Here is a 17151-nt window from a genome sequence, read left to right on the forward strand (position 1 = left end):
TCTCCTGCAGCATGAACGCGTTGTGGGCGAATTGGAGCAGGCATTTATTGCAGCAGATATTCTTCTCAGTTATGCAAATGAGAACCCCTTAAGTGGTACAGACAGTCAGGGATGGAAACCTTTTATAACAATTTCTTGATATCTTATTAACTTTTAAATCCTCTGCATTGCCATCTGTATTATTTTACCATCTACACCTGAGGCGCTAAACCCAATCCATGTAGTGACCAATAATTAACATCCTGCCAACTAGAAAATAAAGCTATTTTCCCCCAAGTGTGTTTTCTGTTACCTGATAATCTGTCCAAATCACTACAGTGGATTTCTTTTAATTGGGCCATCGGTTAATTGGGGCAACCACTTATTAGGGAGAACTTATAGAAACATTGAAAACCTATATATAGCACAATACATGCCCTTCGGCCCACAAAGTTGTGCCGAATATGTCCCTACCTTAGAAATTACCTAGGGTTACCCACAGCCCTCTATTTTTCTAAGCTCCATGTACCTATCCAAAAGTCTCTTAAAAGACCCTATTGTATCTGCCTCCACCACCATTGCCGGCAGCCCATTCCACACACTCACCACTGAGTAAAAAACGTACCCCTGACATCTCCTCTGTACCTACTTCCCAGCACATTAAACTTGTGCCCTCTTGTGGCAACCATTTCAGCCCTGGGGAAAATGCCTCTGACTATCCACACGAACAATGCCTCTCATCATCTTATACACCTCTATCCAGTCACCTCTCATCCGCTGTCGCTCAAAGGAAAAAAGGTCGAGTTCACTCAACCTATTCTCATGAGGCATGCTCCCCAATTCAGGCAACATCCTTGTAAATCTCCTCTGCACCCTTTCTATGGTTTCCACATCCTTCCTGTAGTGAAGTGACCAGAACTGAGCACAGTACTCCAAGTGGGGTCTGACCAGGGTCTTATATAGCTGCAACATTACCTCTCGGCTCCTAAATTCAATTCCATGATTGATGGAAGGCCAATACACTGTACGACTTCTTAAAGAACAAGAACTAATTGAGAAAATAGCTGATATTCCTTTATTTGGGACACTATGCTGCCTAATTGGGGCAGGAGCTTGTTGCTAAACAGTTTCTAACTAGCATCAGCTGCATGTGTTTGTGTTAAAAATGTAGCAACAAGACAATTTAGTATTGTTTTGCTCACTGCAGTTTCAAGCATTCAGGCTGGAAAATGCCAGAAATGGGAGTGAGTGAAATGAAACCATTTTACTACTTCAACAAATTAGAAACTAAAGAATTTGAAGGTATTGACAATAATGTGTTAATGAAACTGAGGATTTGGAGGATAGAACCGTCAACAACATCATATGAAGGCAGTCCATGATCTGCACTTGGTGTAGGTGCTGGTTTTGTTCATTTTCAATCAAAAGAATGCAACATGGATGAATTCCTCCATCAATAACTATTAGGAATTAATATAGTTTTATAGTAAGCATTAGTATTGATAGTGCTCCAGGTTGTTCAGTATGGTATTCAACTGCATAATTTTTTAATACTTTGACTATTTCCATGAAATCTAGGCTACTTGGGCCATTCATTTAATTGGGCCACTTCCTTACAAGTCCCAATTAACTGTACTCCAGTGTAAATACCACAAATTAAATGGCTTTTAGACCAACTAGTGGCCAGAAATTGCTAATTTTTATTTCATTTTATCAACTGGCAATCCTGCAATATTTACACACAAATGACATATCAAAGAAATGCTGATAGATTGCAGGCACAGCCTTCACTATCTTCAACTCTGCATCCCCAGGCGTTGCAAGAGGCACGCATTTTGAGAGAAGCAAGTTTTTAAAAAGTCTAACTTCTTTATGTTTTCACTTGCAACTTCACCCTTTATTTTTTATAATCACAGCCTTTTCTTTACTAAAGAACAAATGTTAATTTAGTATCTTAACCATATTGTGAAATTTCCCCATCTTCCTTTTACTCTTTAACTACAGTGCCTATAAAAAATATTCACCTTCCTTGGAAGTTTTCATGTTTTGTTTTACAAACATTGAATAACAGTGCATTTAATTTGGCTTTTTTGAGACTGATCAACAAAGTCTCAAAAAAGCCAAAATAAATGGCTTTTACTTTCATGTCAAAGTAAAAACCAAATATTTACAAATTGGTCTGAATTTATTACAATTATTAAACACAAGATAACTGATTGCATAAGTATTCACCCCCTTCAAGTCAGTATTTAATAGATGCACCTTGAGTAGCAATTACAGACTTAAGTCTGTGTAGATAGGTCTCTATCAGTTTTGCACATCTGGACACTGCAATATTTCCCCATGCTTTACAAACTGCTCAAGCTCTGTCAGGTTGCATGGGGATTGAGAGTGAACAGTCCTTTTCAAGTCCAGCCACAAATTCTCAATTGGATTGAGGTCTGGACTCTGACTTGGCCACTCCAGGACATTAGCTTTGCTGTTTTTAAGCCATTCTTGTGTAGCTTTAGCTTTATGCTTGGGGTCATTGTCTTGCTCGAAAACAAATCTTCTCCCAAGTCACAGTTCTCTTGGAGATTGCATCAGATTTTCCTCCAGGACTTCCTTGTATTTTGCTGCATTTACTTTGCCCTCTACCTTCACAAGCCTTCCAGGGCCTGTTGCAGTGAAGCAACCCCACAACATGATGCAGCCACCACCATGCTTCACAGTAGGGATGGTATGTGTTTGATGATGCGCCAAGCATAGCGTTTAGTCTGTTTGCCAAAAAGCTCAATTTTGGTTTCATCAGACCATAGAACCTTTTTCCAACTGACCTCAAGAGTCTCCCACATTTCTTCTGGCAAACTCTCGCCGAGATTTCATGCAAGTATTTTTCAACAGTGGCTCTTGCCACTCTCCATAAATCTGCGATTGAAGAACTCAGGCAACAGTTGTTGTTTGTGCAGTCTCACCCATCTCAGCTACTGAAGCTTGTAACTCCTCCAGAGTTGTCATATGTCTCTTGGTGGCCTACATCATTAGTTCCCTTCTTGCACGGCCACTCAGCTTTTGAGGACGGCCTGCTCTAGGCAGATTTACAGCTGTGCCATATTCTCTCCATTTCTTGATGATTGACTTAACTGTACTCCAAGGGATATCCAGTGACTTGAAAATGTTCCTGTCTCCATCTCCTGGCTTGTGCTTTTCAATAACCATTTTGCAGAGTTGCTTGGAGTGTTCTTTTGTCTTCGTGGTGTAGTTTTTGCCAGGACACTGACTCACCGGCAGTTGGAGCTTCCAGACACAGGTGTATTTTTACTACAATCAATTGCAACACCGTGACTGCACACAGGTGATCTCCATTTAACTAATTATGTGAATTCTAAAACCAATTGGCTGCATAAATGATGATTATCTGTGTCATATTAAAGGTGGGTGAATATTTATGCAATCAATTATTTTGTGTTCTATATTTGTAATTAATTTAGTTCTCTTTGTAGAGATCTGTTTCCATTTTGATATGAAAGTGTCTTTTTCCTATTGATTAGTGTCAAAAAGCCAAATTAAATCCATTGTGATTCAATGTTGTAAAAAAAATAAAACATGAAAACTTCCAAAGGGGGTGTAATTCTTTTTAAAGGTACTGTATGTGTATCTTTAACCATAACCGCTCCGGTCACACACAACCAGCATTCCCATATTTAATATTAGGCTTGAATTTTCACTATACAAGAAATCCAAGCTTACTCTTATTTAACTTGAATCCCTGCACTGTCAGCCTTGCAGGGTTTCTAACTTCTAATGCCTTTTCTTTCATCCCAATGTGAAGCTGTCTAAAACACTGTCACTATACCAATATTATTTTGCCACCAATCTTTGATTCCATTCCATCTTTCTAATTCACTGAAATTTAACCAGTTTCATGTGACACAAAAGTGAGGGTTCACCAGCTGATTTTGTGATAGAAGGTTGCCATGTGAGGAGGAATTAGGCAGATTGGTACCATACTCTAATATTAAAAGAAAGTGACTAGGTAGACGTAGAGCTGATGTGCTCTCTTGTCAATGCCTAGAATCAGGTTCACAACCTCAAATTAAAGGGGCAGCATTTTGAAATGACTCAAGAAATTTCTTCATCCAAACAATACTACTTTGCTCTAGAAGTGCATGTGGCATCAGTCATTTAGAATACTGAAATTAGAGAAGGAGAGATTTTTAAATATAATGGGGAAACCATGGCAGAGGTGAAAGATCAGTGGTGATTTTATTGAATGGTGGCCCACAATGATTATTTTTATTTTCCATCTTTGTGTATACTGTCCCTTGCTCCTGGACATTTATTGGAGATGGTTTCTTTTGAAATTAAGGGGAATATACAAAGCTTGAATATACAGTAACAGCTGTTTAAAAAAATGCCACAGCTATTGACAAGCCACACTAAACGTACACTAGACGTATTTCTTGCTTGAAGCAAAAACCACAATAAAATGTAATAAGATAGTGTAACAAACATGCAGCAATTAATCACAAACAAGAGAAAATCTGCAGATGCCAGAAAGCCAAGCAATAGACATAAAATGCTGGAGGAACTCAAAAGGCCAGGCAGCATCTATGGAAGAGTAAACAGTCGACGTTTTGTGCTGAGACACCTTCATCAGGACTGTTTACTCTTTTCCATAGCTGCCTGACCCAACGAGTTCCTCCAGCATTTTGTGTGATATAATAATTACTATCAGTCATCAGCATTAGAAAATCATTAACATACAAAAGAACAAGTTTTTTAAAAAAATAAAAAACTAAATGGGTTCTTCACAGTTGAGAGAATAGGGAATAGAAGTAAATGGACAAGTAAACAAATACTTTACATATAAAAGCCAAGTAAAAAGATCAAATTACAATAAACTGATGAAAATAAGAAAATTAATAAAATTATTTGTTTTGGCAAAGTGTCTCGGGGAATTACATTACATAGCCAAAATACCTGTCACTGCAGTGACCTACATTTTAAGGTTTTTAAGAGGAATGCATTGGTTTTGATTGTCCAGAAATATGCAGGCTTTAAAGTTGTCCCTAGATGTTGGAAAGGAGGAAAAACTGGGACATTAGCCTGGTAGATTGCACATTAATGAAAGGACCTATATGTGGCATCAGGAAATCTAGAGAATTGCCTGACAATTTCGGCAAGCTTCCTTAAAGATGCAAGTATTCAAAGGGACCATAATTGAACCACAAGGTTAATATGGAGGTACAGAGAATATGGAGATAATGCAGAAAGTTCAAGTTGAAGTCATCTCATTTGTATTTCATTATAATGCAGCAAATTTGAAAAAATTGGCCTAAATTTACTCCTGTTTCTCATACCTGCTACAAAGTTCACATGGGCATTTAAATTATGATCAATTTTTAAAGTATTGAAGATCATTCCTAATAATTGATAATGATCAGGAGCAATAATGGGTAGTTGAAGTTAACACTTCATCCATCGTTTAATTGAATGGGTGGAAACAGGCTTCATTCAGGAGGCTTATTACCATTGATATGAAATGTTGTTAAAATGCTACATACCTTTCTTCTGAATTGTAAAGTCGAGCGAGCCCAAAATCAGCAAGTTTTATCTGTCCCCTGGTGACAAAGAAAATTCCATTATTCCATTCAAAACTTTCATCTCTCTGGTTACTAACAAAATGTAATAAGTGTTATACTACATGAAGTACACTGAAGTTAGAAAGAACAACAAAACCTAATGCTCTCAATACTTGCAACTGCATCTAAAATGGCAGGATCACAAATTCAAGAGTCCCAGAGATGAAGAATGTGGGTTTGATGTTGTATTTTTAAAATGTACTTAATGAAGCATCAGCAAAATCAAATCAGGATCTCCAAAATGAGAGCCTGGCACAAATCACTACGATCGAAAAATTATTACAAATAAACTACATTTCCAGTATTAGGGAAAATATACTGAGAACAATGTTCTTCTATTTTCTGAACCTTTATCCTACTTCTCAAGTAAACATCTGATCCATCTGTCCTTTGTTTCCTCATAAGGGGTGGAGTCTCTGCAAAAGTACTGGTAAGGAATTCTGCACAACTAATGGATAATTTCAAGGGTTCTACTTTTTTTCCAACTGCCATTCCAATAAAATTTAACACTGATACTCAGGACTGCATTGCCTATGAATTACAAACTTAGTATTTGCACAATCCTTCCCCAGATATACACAAAGGACAATAACCAAGACATTAGCATTTTGTAGACTTTGCCTTAATGTGAACATCTCTAGCGCTTTCTGCTTTGTGAAGGCATTCCAACACACAAATATTTTATCTTTCACATGACCTGAATATTTGGATAATTACTCTAATAATTTTGATAATAATCAGAGTTTGATAATAATCAACTCTGGAAATCTATTTCAAGCAATTTGGTTCAAGTTTATTGTCATTCAACAATACACATGTACACTTCCGTTTTATACTGCTCAAGCTCTCAGGTCTTCTTTCACTGGTCTCTTAAATTTAAACAATCTCCCTCAAAAGAGAATTGAAGATCAATTTTTAAACTACACTCCTAAACTGTGGAACTCAGTATCTAAAACCATAAGGGATGCAGACTCAATTGACACTTAAATGTCTGCTCAAAACCTATTTATTTAACCTTGCTTTTAACTAACATTATTTTTGTCTTTTCTTTTCCTGTTTGCACTTTTTCCAATTGTACAGCACTTTGAACTACATTGTATGAAAAGAAATCTATAAATAAGTTATTATTACACAGCTAAAGGAAACAATGTTCCTCAGGGACCAAGGTGCAAAACACAGTACATGTATGACTTACAGCAATATTAACACACTAATATTTACAGATATAAAAAATAATCAGAAAAGTTGACGAAGTGCATAAACAACGTATAGTTAAACATACGACAGTATAATGCAGCTGTCGCTGTCATAAGTAATGTGTACTTGGTGGAAGCAGGATGTTCAGAAATCTCATAGCTTGGGGGAAGAAGCTGTTGCCCAAACTCACTGTCTTGTTATGGAAACTGCGGTACCTTCTGCCTAACGGTACGAGGTCAAAAGGATTGTGGGATGGATGGGAGGGGTTCTTGGCAATATTGAGGGCTCTGTGTATTCTGGGTGGGGATGGGGGTAAAGAGAGACATCAATGATTCTCTCAGCAGTCCTCACAACCTGCAGCAATTTTGCAGTCAGGTGCCTTGTAATTTCCATACAGCTGGACAAAACACTCAGTGATGTTCCTGGTTTGAATGGAGTGGGGACCCTCACTCACCTCAGGAAGTGGACGTGCTGCTGTGCTTTCTTAACTAAAGACTTGGTGTCGGGGACCAGGTGAGATCATCATGATGTACACTCCAAAAAACTTGATATTCCCAACTCTCTCCACAGAGGAGCTGCACACGTGCAGTGGAGTGGTCAGACTACATCTTCCTGAAGTCCACAATTCCCTCTTTAAACTTGTCCATATTGAGACTCAAGCTGCTATGTTCTCACCAATCCACAAGCTGCACTGCTCTACCCCCATGCCAACTCTTCATTGAGTTCATTCTACAGTGAGGCCAACCACTGTAGTTTCATCAGAGAACTTAGAGCCTGATCTGGCAGTACAGGCATCCATCAGCAGTGGAAACAGAAGCAGGCTGAGCATGCAGACCTGGGGAAGCACTAGTGCTCAGCATGATGGAGCTAGAGATGTTGCAAATATGGACTGTCTAAGGTCTCCATGTCAAGAAGTCCAAGATCCAGAAACAGAGGGAGGTGTTGAGACCCATCTAGAACAGTTTACCCACCAGCTTCTGAAGATCGCATTGAACGCTGAACTGAAGTCGATGAACAGCATTCAGTGAGTGGAGTGAATGTGAAGTGCTTTAAACACTCTCATAACAAGTCAACATTCCAAAATTCAATTTCAAACATGCATACATGTTACCAATTTTTTTCTCCTCTCAGAAATATGCCTATCACTTACATAATGCCAAATTCAAGTTAAAGTTAAAACGGGGAATACTCTTGGCCAACTCAACCATAAGATAGATCACAGTTGATTCTTTAATGCATATTTTCCCAGGTAAAGGTATCAGTCAACAATTGAGATGACCTCCCCTTGTTAAAATCCATTTGATACATGGCAAATTACAAAATTCCTAGTCAAACAATGTGTTTATATAATAATAAACAAAAATAATCTGGCTTTTAAATGACATTTTTATACATGTGATTAAATAAAATGGGAACTTAAGCACTTTGGAAAATTTTACTACATTATTCCTTATACCAGCCATTATGCCATAAGATTAGTAATTCAGAACATACAAGTTTACTTGGAATCAATTTAAACAATTCAGAAATAATAAATTAAGTATCAGTAACTGCTATTTAAGCTGTTTGAAAGTAAATTTATTATCTAAGTATGTTATCATATACAACCTGAGATTCATTTTCTCACAGGCATTCACAGTAGAACAAAGAAATAGTATAGAATCAATGAAAAACTACAAAGACTGAAACAACCACTGTGCACCAAAGCTAAACTGCAAATACAGAAAGAAACAAGTAGCAAGTAAATAAGTAATACAGAAAACACAGCTTTTAGAGTTCATTGATCTTGGATTCAGTTCAGCGCTGAGGTAAGTGAAGTTATCCACACCAGTTCAGGGAGCTGACGGTTGAAGGGCAATAACTGTTTCTGAATCTGGTGGAGTGGGTGTGCCTCTTTCCAATGGGAGCAGAGAGGAGAGCACATGGCCTGGATGATGGGGGTGCTTGATGATGTATGCTACCTTCTTGTGGCAGTGTTCCTTCTAAATGTGCCAAACGGTTGGGAAAATTTATTCCTCTGATGGACTGGAGGGTATCCGCTACCTTTTGGAGGCTTTTTCCATTTTTGGGCATTGTTGTTTCCATATTAGGCCATGATGCAATCTGCCCAGATACTCTACCATGCATCTATAGAAGGTAGTCAAAATTTTACGTGACACGCCAGAGCTACACAAACTTCTAAGAAAGTACAGGCACTGCTGTCACCTTTGTGATGGCACTAACATGCTGGTCCCAGGACAAATCCTCTGAAGTGATAATGCCAAGGAATTTAAAACTATTGACCCTCTCCACCTCTGGTCCCCTTCCTCCTGTAGTCATAATCAGTTCTTTGGGTTCGTCGACAAGTGAAAGTTGTTATTGTAGCACCACTCAACCAGATTTTCCAGACTCCCCCCTTTATGCTGATTTGACACTACCTTTGATTCGGCTAACAGCAAATTTAAATATGGCATTGGAGCTGTACTTAGCCTCACAATCATCATAATAGAGAAGGGGGCTACCTCCCAAAGCACTTTATCACAGTGGTTTTAAGTGCTACTGGATGTCAGTCATTGAGGTAGGTCACAACATTCGGAAGACTGCTGATGCGAGAGGTTAAAGATGTCAATAAACTCTGCAGCCCGTTGATCAGCACACCTCTTCAGTATTCAGCTAGGTACTCCATCTGCCTGGATGCTTTCCACGGGCTCAACTTCCTGAAGGATGCTCTCACATTGGCCTCAGAGATTGAAATCACAGTGTCATCAGGGACTGTGGGAGTTTGTGAAGGTGCCTCCTTGTTCTTTTGGTCAAAGCAAGCATAAAAGGCAGTGAGCTCATCTGGGAACAAAAGCTCATTATCGCATTTGTAGCTTGGTAGAAAGTGATAATACTCAAGTCCTGCCACAGCTGTCGAGCATCTTTCTGGGATTCTAGCAGATTTGCCATTTCACATGTGATAGCTTTCCAGAGGTCATACTTGGATCTCATGTACTTTCCTTGGTCTCCAAACCTGAACGCTACCAATCTATTCCTCAGAAGATTGTCGATCTCTTGGTTCCTCCAGGGCTTCTAGTTGGGGAAGACTCAATGATTTTGCAGGGACGCACTTCTCTGTGACAACCGTGGCATATTCATTCAGATCCTCTGATAAGACCATGAACATGGCCCAGTTCACTGACTTGAAGCACTCCTGTGGCCACTCCACTGTCTTTCATGAGCACCTCTTAGCTGTCCTTACCTCTGGTGCCTTACTCTTTAACCTCTGCCTGTGTGCAGGAAGGAGGAGGTCAGCCAGATGATCAGGCTTTCTGAAACGTGATCTAGGGATGGAATGATAGGCATTCTTGGTGACAGTGTAGCAGTGGTTGAGTGTATTGGCTCCACTGGTGCTGCAGGTGACGTGTTGATGGTAATTGGGCAGACATTTCTTCAAGCTAACCTGACTAGTCTCGGGTAAAGATGTGAAAAGTGTCAGGGTAGGCTCTTACATTGCCAAAAGCTCTAGTGTACTTCCAGGAAGGAAACCTGGTGTCTTTTTACCAGCTAGGCTTACACGCAATTATAATTCTACAAAAATGCAATATATGCTAAATGAACAAGCCACCCAAAACATTGATCGGTCATGACCACTCAAGATTTAATTCTTAGAAAGGTCAGTCATTTACATGACCCCATACTTTTACTTCCCTGTACGGGGTTAATTTAATTGGATCACAATAAGGATAAATCACAATTTAAGTGCAAGTTAAATGATGTAAATCTCAACATTGGGCAGGAAACTAGATTAAAACATCAATAATGAACTCTAAATTACAAGGAGAAAGGCAAGGTTAGCACCAGCTACAAGAATGTTTGATTAAAAGGACAGATAAGAGAGCACTAGCAAGAAATCTCAGCATGAAATAACTGCAGAAATTGACTTTAAAACATGGAAGTTGGATAAATGAGGGAAAAACTCAGTTATCCAAATACAACCAATTACTCCCTAAATAATACATTATACGCAGGTCTTCATTAATGTAGGAGACAATCAAAATTCTACTTAATCAAAAGCAAGTGAGTGTCCAAATTCATACAGCAGAAAGATAAACCATCAAACTACACCCTTGCACAAGTATAAAATACTGGAGGATCACCTGCACAATAAGCTTGTAAACTTAAGCTATGATAATTTCAGAAAGTTAATAAACTGCCTAAAAATCCCCTTTTAAGGGAATTCTGTGTGGAGGTACAAAGCCTGATGTTGTGTAATAGATTTCAGGAACGTGGTTCTTAAAGGACAGATGGAGCTCAACTTAAAACCTAGGAATAAGATAATGGCTGACTGAAATCAAAGGGATACTTGTCAAATAAGTGATACAGATAGAGGTATCAAGTGGGGTTCCTCAGATTGAGGAAATTAAATACAGTTTAGGAATCAATCTGGGGAGGGGAAGGCAAGGATGAACATTAAGGAATAACAAATTATATATCACACAAGCTTAGAAACACTGTCCTATTTTTGTTCATGGAATATATATATACACACATACATACTTATATATAGGTAAAAACAACCAGAAGCAGTGAAGACTCCAAAAGTCCTAACTTATGTCATGGGATCCAGGAATTACAAACAGTAACACATACAAAATCCTGGAGGAACTTGGCAGGTCAGGAAGCATCTATGGAAAGGAATAAATTGATGTCCATTCCATCAGATTGGAGACTACCCAAACAGAATATGAGGTATTGTTCCTCCAACACGACAGAGGCCTTTATTCCAGGAATTATAAAAATAGATTACTGTAGTTTTAAAGTTTCTGGAATGCGCCTAAATGTAACAGCTTTCTGGACTGCTATAATTTGCTCGTCTTCACCACTTGGAAATAACTTTCTAATTTGTACACTAACAATCTCATTGAAACCAAAAGGATCTGGGATCTCTACAAATGAGTGGAATGCAAACTGATGCATCCAAAACTGGTCAGTTGTGGACCTTCAGACTTTGTAGTACATACAAAGTCCAGGACAGAATATTCAATTAACCATTACCTTCCTGCACCTAAAGTATTGAAGTACAATGAACAGTACTTTAAGGATCAATTTTATTCGCCATATACATTTACATGTATTAGGAATTTGCTATGGTGTGTTAGCGCAACATACAACAAAACATTTAACAATCATAAAGAATCATATAACATTAAGAAAACAAAGGGCTCAAAAATGATTCTCCAACTTTGTTGTTAATATACAAACATATCATTTTAGATCTTTGGCGATCGATTTACTGAGCTGAAAATAGGAATACCTGTTATTAAGTAAAATATTGGAGCACTTGATGTCACGATGCAAAAAATTTTTCTTATGGCAGTAGTCCAGACCTTCCATAAGTTGCCTCATAAAAGATTTGATGTGGTTTTCAGTGAAATGCACCAGTCCTGATTCTAATAGTCCCATTAAGTCATGATCCATATATTCAAATACCAAATAAAATGCACCTGGGAGAGATCAAATAGAATATATTGTAAAGTAGCATGGCCATATTTACTAGCAAGTAATAAGAAATAGTTGAAAGCTGTCAAAGAGGAGCTAAGCTCATTCCAATCTTGGAAAAATGGATATTGTGTCTTTTACATTCAAGAACATGGAAATTACGTTAGAGACCAAAAATATCATCCTGTGAATGCAAAAGACTTGACTGAAATAAACACTTCTAAAAAGATTAACTTTTCATTTGTCACATGAACATTGGAAGATACAGTGAAATGTGTCACTTGCATTAAGGATGTGCTGGGGCAGTCCACAAGTATTGTCATGCTTTTTGTGTCAATATAGTGAACCCTAACTCACTAACCCTACCCTGTATGTCTTTGGAATGTGGGAGGAAAACACAGGAAACACACATGGTCATGGGGAGAACGCGCAAATTCCTTAGACAGTGGCATGAACTGAACTTTGATCGCTGCATTACACTAACCTCAGTCATTACAGATGCTATTCCCAATGTCACAATAAAAAAAATTTACAGACAAATTGAAGGGAATGAAAACAAATATTGTGTTACATGCAAGATAATATAGACATCTACACAGTAGAGGAAGAAAGGGAGGAAATTAAATTAGTTCTGGCTATCTTTCCAATCTTCCTTAGGAGCAAGAGAGCAAACTAAAACATTCCAAATGTTACATCTCCCACAAAGTGGGACAGATAAATTCAACTACCAGTTGACCTGACATGGGAAATCTGAGTGGTATTAATCAGGACAAAAATTAATCGGTACTTCAGAAAATACTGAAGACTTGAACAAATGCACTGCAGACAAGTTTCTGATAGCATGATGGAGAGTGCTGATGATGGTATTGCAACTGATGTATTGCAAAACAATTTCAAAAGAAATGTTAAAAATACCAATCAAATTGTCCGCAATACTGAAGCCCTTAGGAATAACAACTTTATTACAATAAGGACTCCAAAGCGATAAAACACAGACACAACTGAAAAGCTATTTTTCCAGATAGGAGGGACAATATGGTGTCCTTGAGATTCACTGTTGGGACCAAAATGGACATATTTAAACTTATAGAGCACAGATTTATAATTTACAAGTAATGCAAAATTGGAAACATAATATAATCAACCAATCTCTAGGGAAACACACTTTGAAATGAGTGGGCATTTGACAAAATACAGAGTTGTGATACATTAGATAGGAATAAAGAATCCATATTTTTAAAAATGTATTGCTAAATTGAGTCTAAATGAGTGCATACAGTACCCAGCTGATTAAGCAGACAAGTCTTTCAGAATGTCAGTAATTTTATGAAAAGTACAACATCTAGGAATTTACATTAACTGCAGTTTGTGGGTTGCCTTCAGTTCTGGATTCATTTTGGAAAGATGCCAAAGCCTGACTGGGAATGGTCAATATTTACTGAATGTTATCCCAGCTGGAAGTTACAAGGGAGTAGGAGAACATTTTTTGAGAGTAGAATTGGTCAAGGGGGTAACAGTTAGAGGAGGTAAAGCAAGAAACATCCTGAAACCAACAAATACTTGGGTTGTTCAGGCAACACGAGTCAGCAAACGGAAATGATGATTTAAGATAACTGGCAAACCGGGGGAGAAACATGAGTAATGAGCGCTTGATTTGGAATACATTTCTGACAGGACTGTAGAAGTAGATTTAGCGGTATGAACAGGGAACTGGATAAATTCTTGATATGGAAAAATCAAGAGAATTCTAAGACTACACATAATATAATCTTCTGCACTTATTTTAATTTAAGATCTTCCAGGGACTGTATCTAAAGTTTCCATGCAATGGCTTAAACCAAAATTGAAGCATGCACATTCAAAATTCATTAGACATAGCCAGCATCCTGTACAACTTGCATTAGTCAAATGTATAGCCAAACCCATTCAATCTGTTACAACAAATCTAAATTATAGAGATTCAAAGCATATTCTAAATAACCAGCTTGAAAATACTTCTAGTGGGTAAAGGTACCTTTATCTTTTTTAAAATCCAATGCGTCTTCCTTGTCTGTCACAATTTCTTTCATGTTTATGATACTTGAGTGATGTAACTGCCTGAGTATCTTAATTTCTCGAATAGCAGTTATTGGGAAGCCTTCTTTTTCATTGTCCAAGCGGACTTTCTTCAAAGCTACCATCTCACCTGAAAACAAACGTACAACTATTAATTTGCAGCTTCTCAGAGACATTGAGAGCTGGCAACATGCAATGAACACATCTATTAATATAATGGAATCCCATAAGATACAGAAATTGTTTTGGAAAGTCAATGGCCTCTGACAGCTCACATCAGAATCTCTGACATGCACATTTAAATATTAATCAAATAGAATATAAAGTTTTAAAAATTTTAATATTTCAAAGTACTGACAATTAATACCGAGTCTAACAAAATAGCTCAAACACTTATGTGGTCGTTTCTTTTTCCAAGTCTTGGCAATCTTTCAAATGTACCATCCTGCTGCCGAGCTCAGCAATGAGCCCAACGGCACAGCACTAAGTGGGATCTATTATCAAGCTCATCTTGGACTTTCGTAATCTTGCCAAGCATGAGCAGAAGCCTGGAGGGCGCTCCACAGTGAACACGCAGAATTGTTCACAATCAACCACGTACTTTTCCTTTGTTCACATCAACTCATGATTTACTTTCCTTGATTTACCAATATTTTTCATTACAGAAGCCAGATGATTGCTCCAAAATTGCTGAAGAGGCTGTAAATTCTAATCAAACAATGAGCTACTTGATTTGCAGCTGCCACTGGATAAAACAGTGGAAGCCATCTTATTAATTTTTAAAAAAAATAAATAAAGCACAGCAGACCTTTCAGGTCCAATGAGCCTATACCGCTCAATTACACCCATGTAACCAATTAACTTGCTAACACAGTGCCTTTGGATTGTCTAATTTTAAACATCCAATTCTTTAAAAATGTATCCCCTAAATAGAGGTGAATTAACGATAAAAGTTTCCACAGACATTTTAAGTGCGTAAAGCAAAAGGCACTGTTCCGAAATAAAGTGACTCTAAGAATTAAATAATGGAAACAAACTTAAGTTTTCATCAGCCTTCATGACTCCAAGTAACATCCAAGAATTAAAGAACTTAAAACTGGAAAGGAGAGAAAGAACAACTTGGCACTGGGCAAATGGTTGAAACTTCAGGCTGATAACACCCTAGGTGTCCTTGCAACTTCAGTTTTTGGTCTTAAGTGGCTAATAAGATGCATGAAGGATTAGTTTGAATTTTCCACACTCACCTAGATTTGGGAAAGGTTTCATTAGATTAAAAAAAAGTAAATGCAACTCTTTTTTTCAAAAACAGAGCGCGCAGCAAACAACGAAAGTTAGCTTAGTAGCTATCATAGGGAAAATGTTAGAAGCTCTTAAAAAAATCATATTGGAGAGCACTTGGAAAATATTTCCAAGTTATTAGGCAAAGCCAATATGGTTTTGTGAAAGTGCAAGAAAGAGATATATCCACAGACTTAGCCTGCACCGCAGTCTGTGACAGAGCATCCCACAGATTCACTACTCTCTGGCTAAAAAAAAACCTCACCTCTGTTCTAAAAGCTCAACCCTCAATTTCAAGACTGCCGCTAGCTCTGGATACTCCCTCCAGAAGAAACATCCTCTCCACACACACCCTATCTAGTCCTTTCAACATTCAGTAGGTTTCAATGAGATACCCATGCATTCTTCTAAATTCCAGTGAAAAAAACTCCAGCTGCCAAAAACTTATTCCTGGAATCATCCTCATGAACCTTCTCTGGACTTGCTCCAATGATGATACATCCTTTCTGAAATATAGTGCCCACTATATAAACTGTTGGCAATACTCCAAGTGTGGCATGGCCAGTATCTTACAAAGCTTCAGCATCATCTCCTTGCTTTTATATTCTACTCCCCTCCAAATAAATGCCTATATTGCATTTGCCTTCTTTACCACAAAAATCACCCTGTAAATTTATCTTCTGGGAGCCTTGCACGAGAACTCTCAAGTCCCTCTGCACCTCTGATGTTTGAACCTTCTCCCCATTTAGATAATAGTCTGTACTGTTGTTCCTTTTGCCAAAATGCATCATCAAACATTTCCCAATGCTGTATTCCATCTGCCACTTTTTTCCCGTTCTCTAAGTCCTGCTGTAATTGCATTGCTTCCTCCGCACACCCCCTCCACATATCTTCATATCATCTGCAAACTTTGCCACAAAGCCATCAATTCCATTATCTAAATCACTGACAAACAATGTGAAAATTAGTGGTTCCAATAATGATCTGAGGAACACCGTGAGTCACTGGCAGTCCTTTATTAGAAAAGGTCTCCTTTATTCCCACTTACAGCCTCCCACTGCCAGCCATGCCAGTATCTTTCCTATAACACCGTAGGATTTTATCTTGTTAAGCAGGCTCAAGAAAGCCACCTTATATGCTTTCTGAAAATCCAAGTAAATGACATCCACTACCTCTCCTTTGTCCACCCTGCTTGTTACTTCCTCGTAGAACTCCCAACAGATTTGTCAGGCAAGATTTCCCTTTACAGAAACCATGCTGACTTTGACTTACTTTATTATACTCCGAGTACCCAGAAACATACCTTCGAATGCTGTTCATGGACTTCAGTTCAGCATTCAACACAATCATCCCTCAGAAACTGATTGGAAAGCTGAGCCTACTGGGCCTGAACACCTCCATCTGCAACTGGATCCTAGACTTCCTGACTGGGAGACCTCAGTCAGTCCAGATTGGGAGCAGCATCTCCAACACCATCACACTGAGCACAGGGGCCCCCCAGGGCTGTGTGCTCAGTCCACTGCTGTTCACTCTGCTGACCCACGACTGTGCTGCAACA

General features: G+C 38.3%; 1 protein-coding gene across 2 annotated transcripts in view; it reads right to left on the reverse strand.

Annotated features, from left to right (window-relative positions):
- cdk13 (cyclin dependent kinase 13) overlaps positions 1-17151 on the reverse strand; it is a 148543-nt gene that overhangs the window by 78212 nt on the left and 53180 nt on the right. For both annotated transcript variants that reach the window (XM_059984480.1, XM_059984471.1), the window contains exons 5-7: positions 14275-14445; positions 12076-12265; positions 5526-5582 (exon numbers count right to left, since the gene is read on the reverse strand). In XM_059984480.1, coding sequence (XP_059840463.1) covers positions 5526-5582; positions 12076-12265; positions 14275-14445 — 418 coding nt within the window. The remainder of the gene's footprint in view (positions 1-5525; positions 5583-12075; positions 12266-14274; positions 14446-17151) is intronic.

The sequence above is a fragment of the Hypanus sabinus genome, chromosome 1 (genome assembly GCF_030144855.1).
Source record: "Hypanus sabinus isolate sHypSab1 chromosome 1, sHypSab1.hap1, whole genome shotgun sequence".
Lineage (NCBI taxonomy): Eukaryota > Metazoa > Chordata > Chondrichthyes > Myliobatiformes > Dasyatidae > Hypanus > Hypanus sabinus.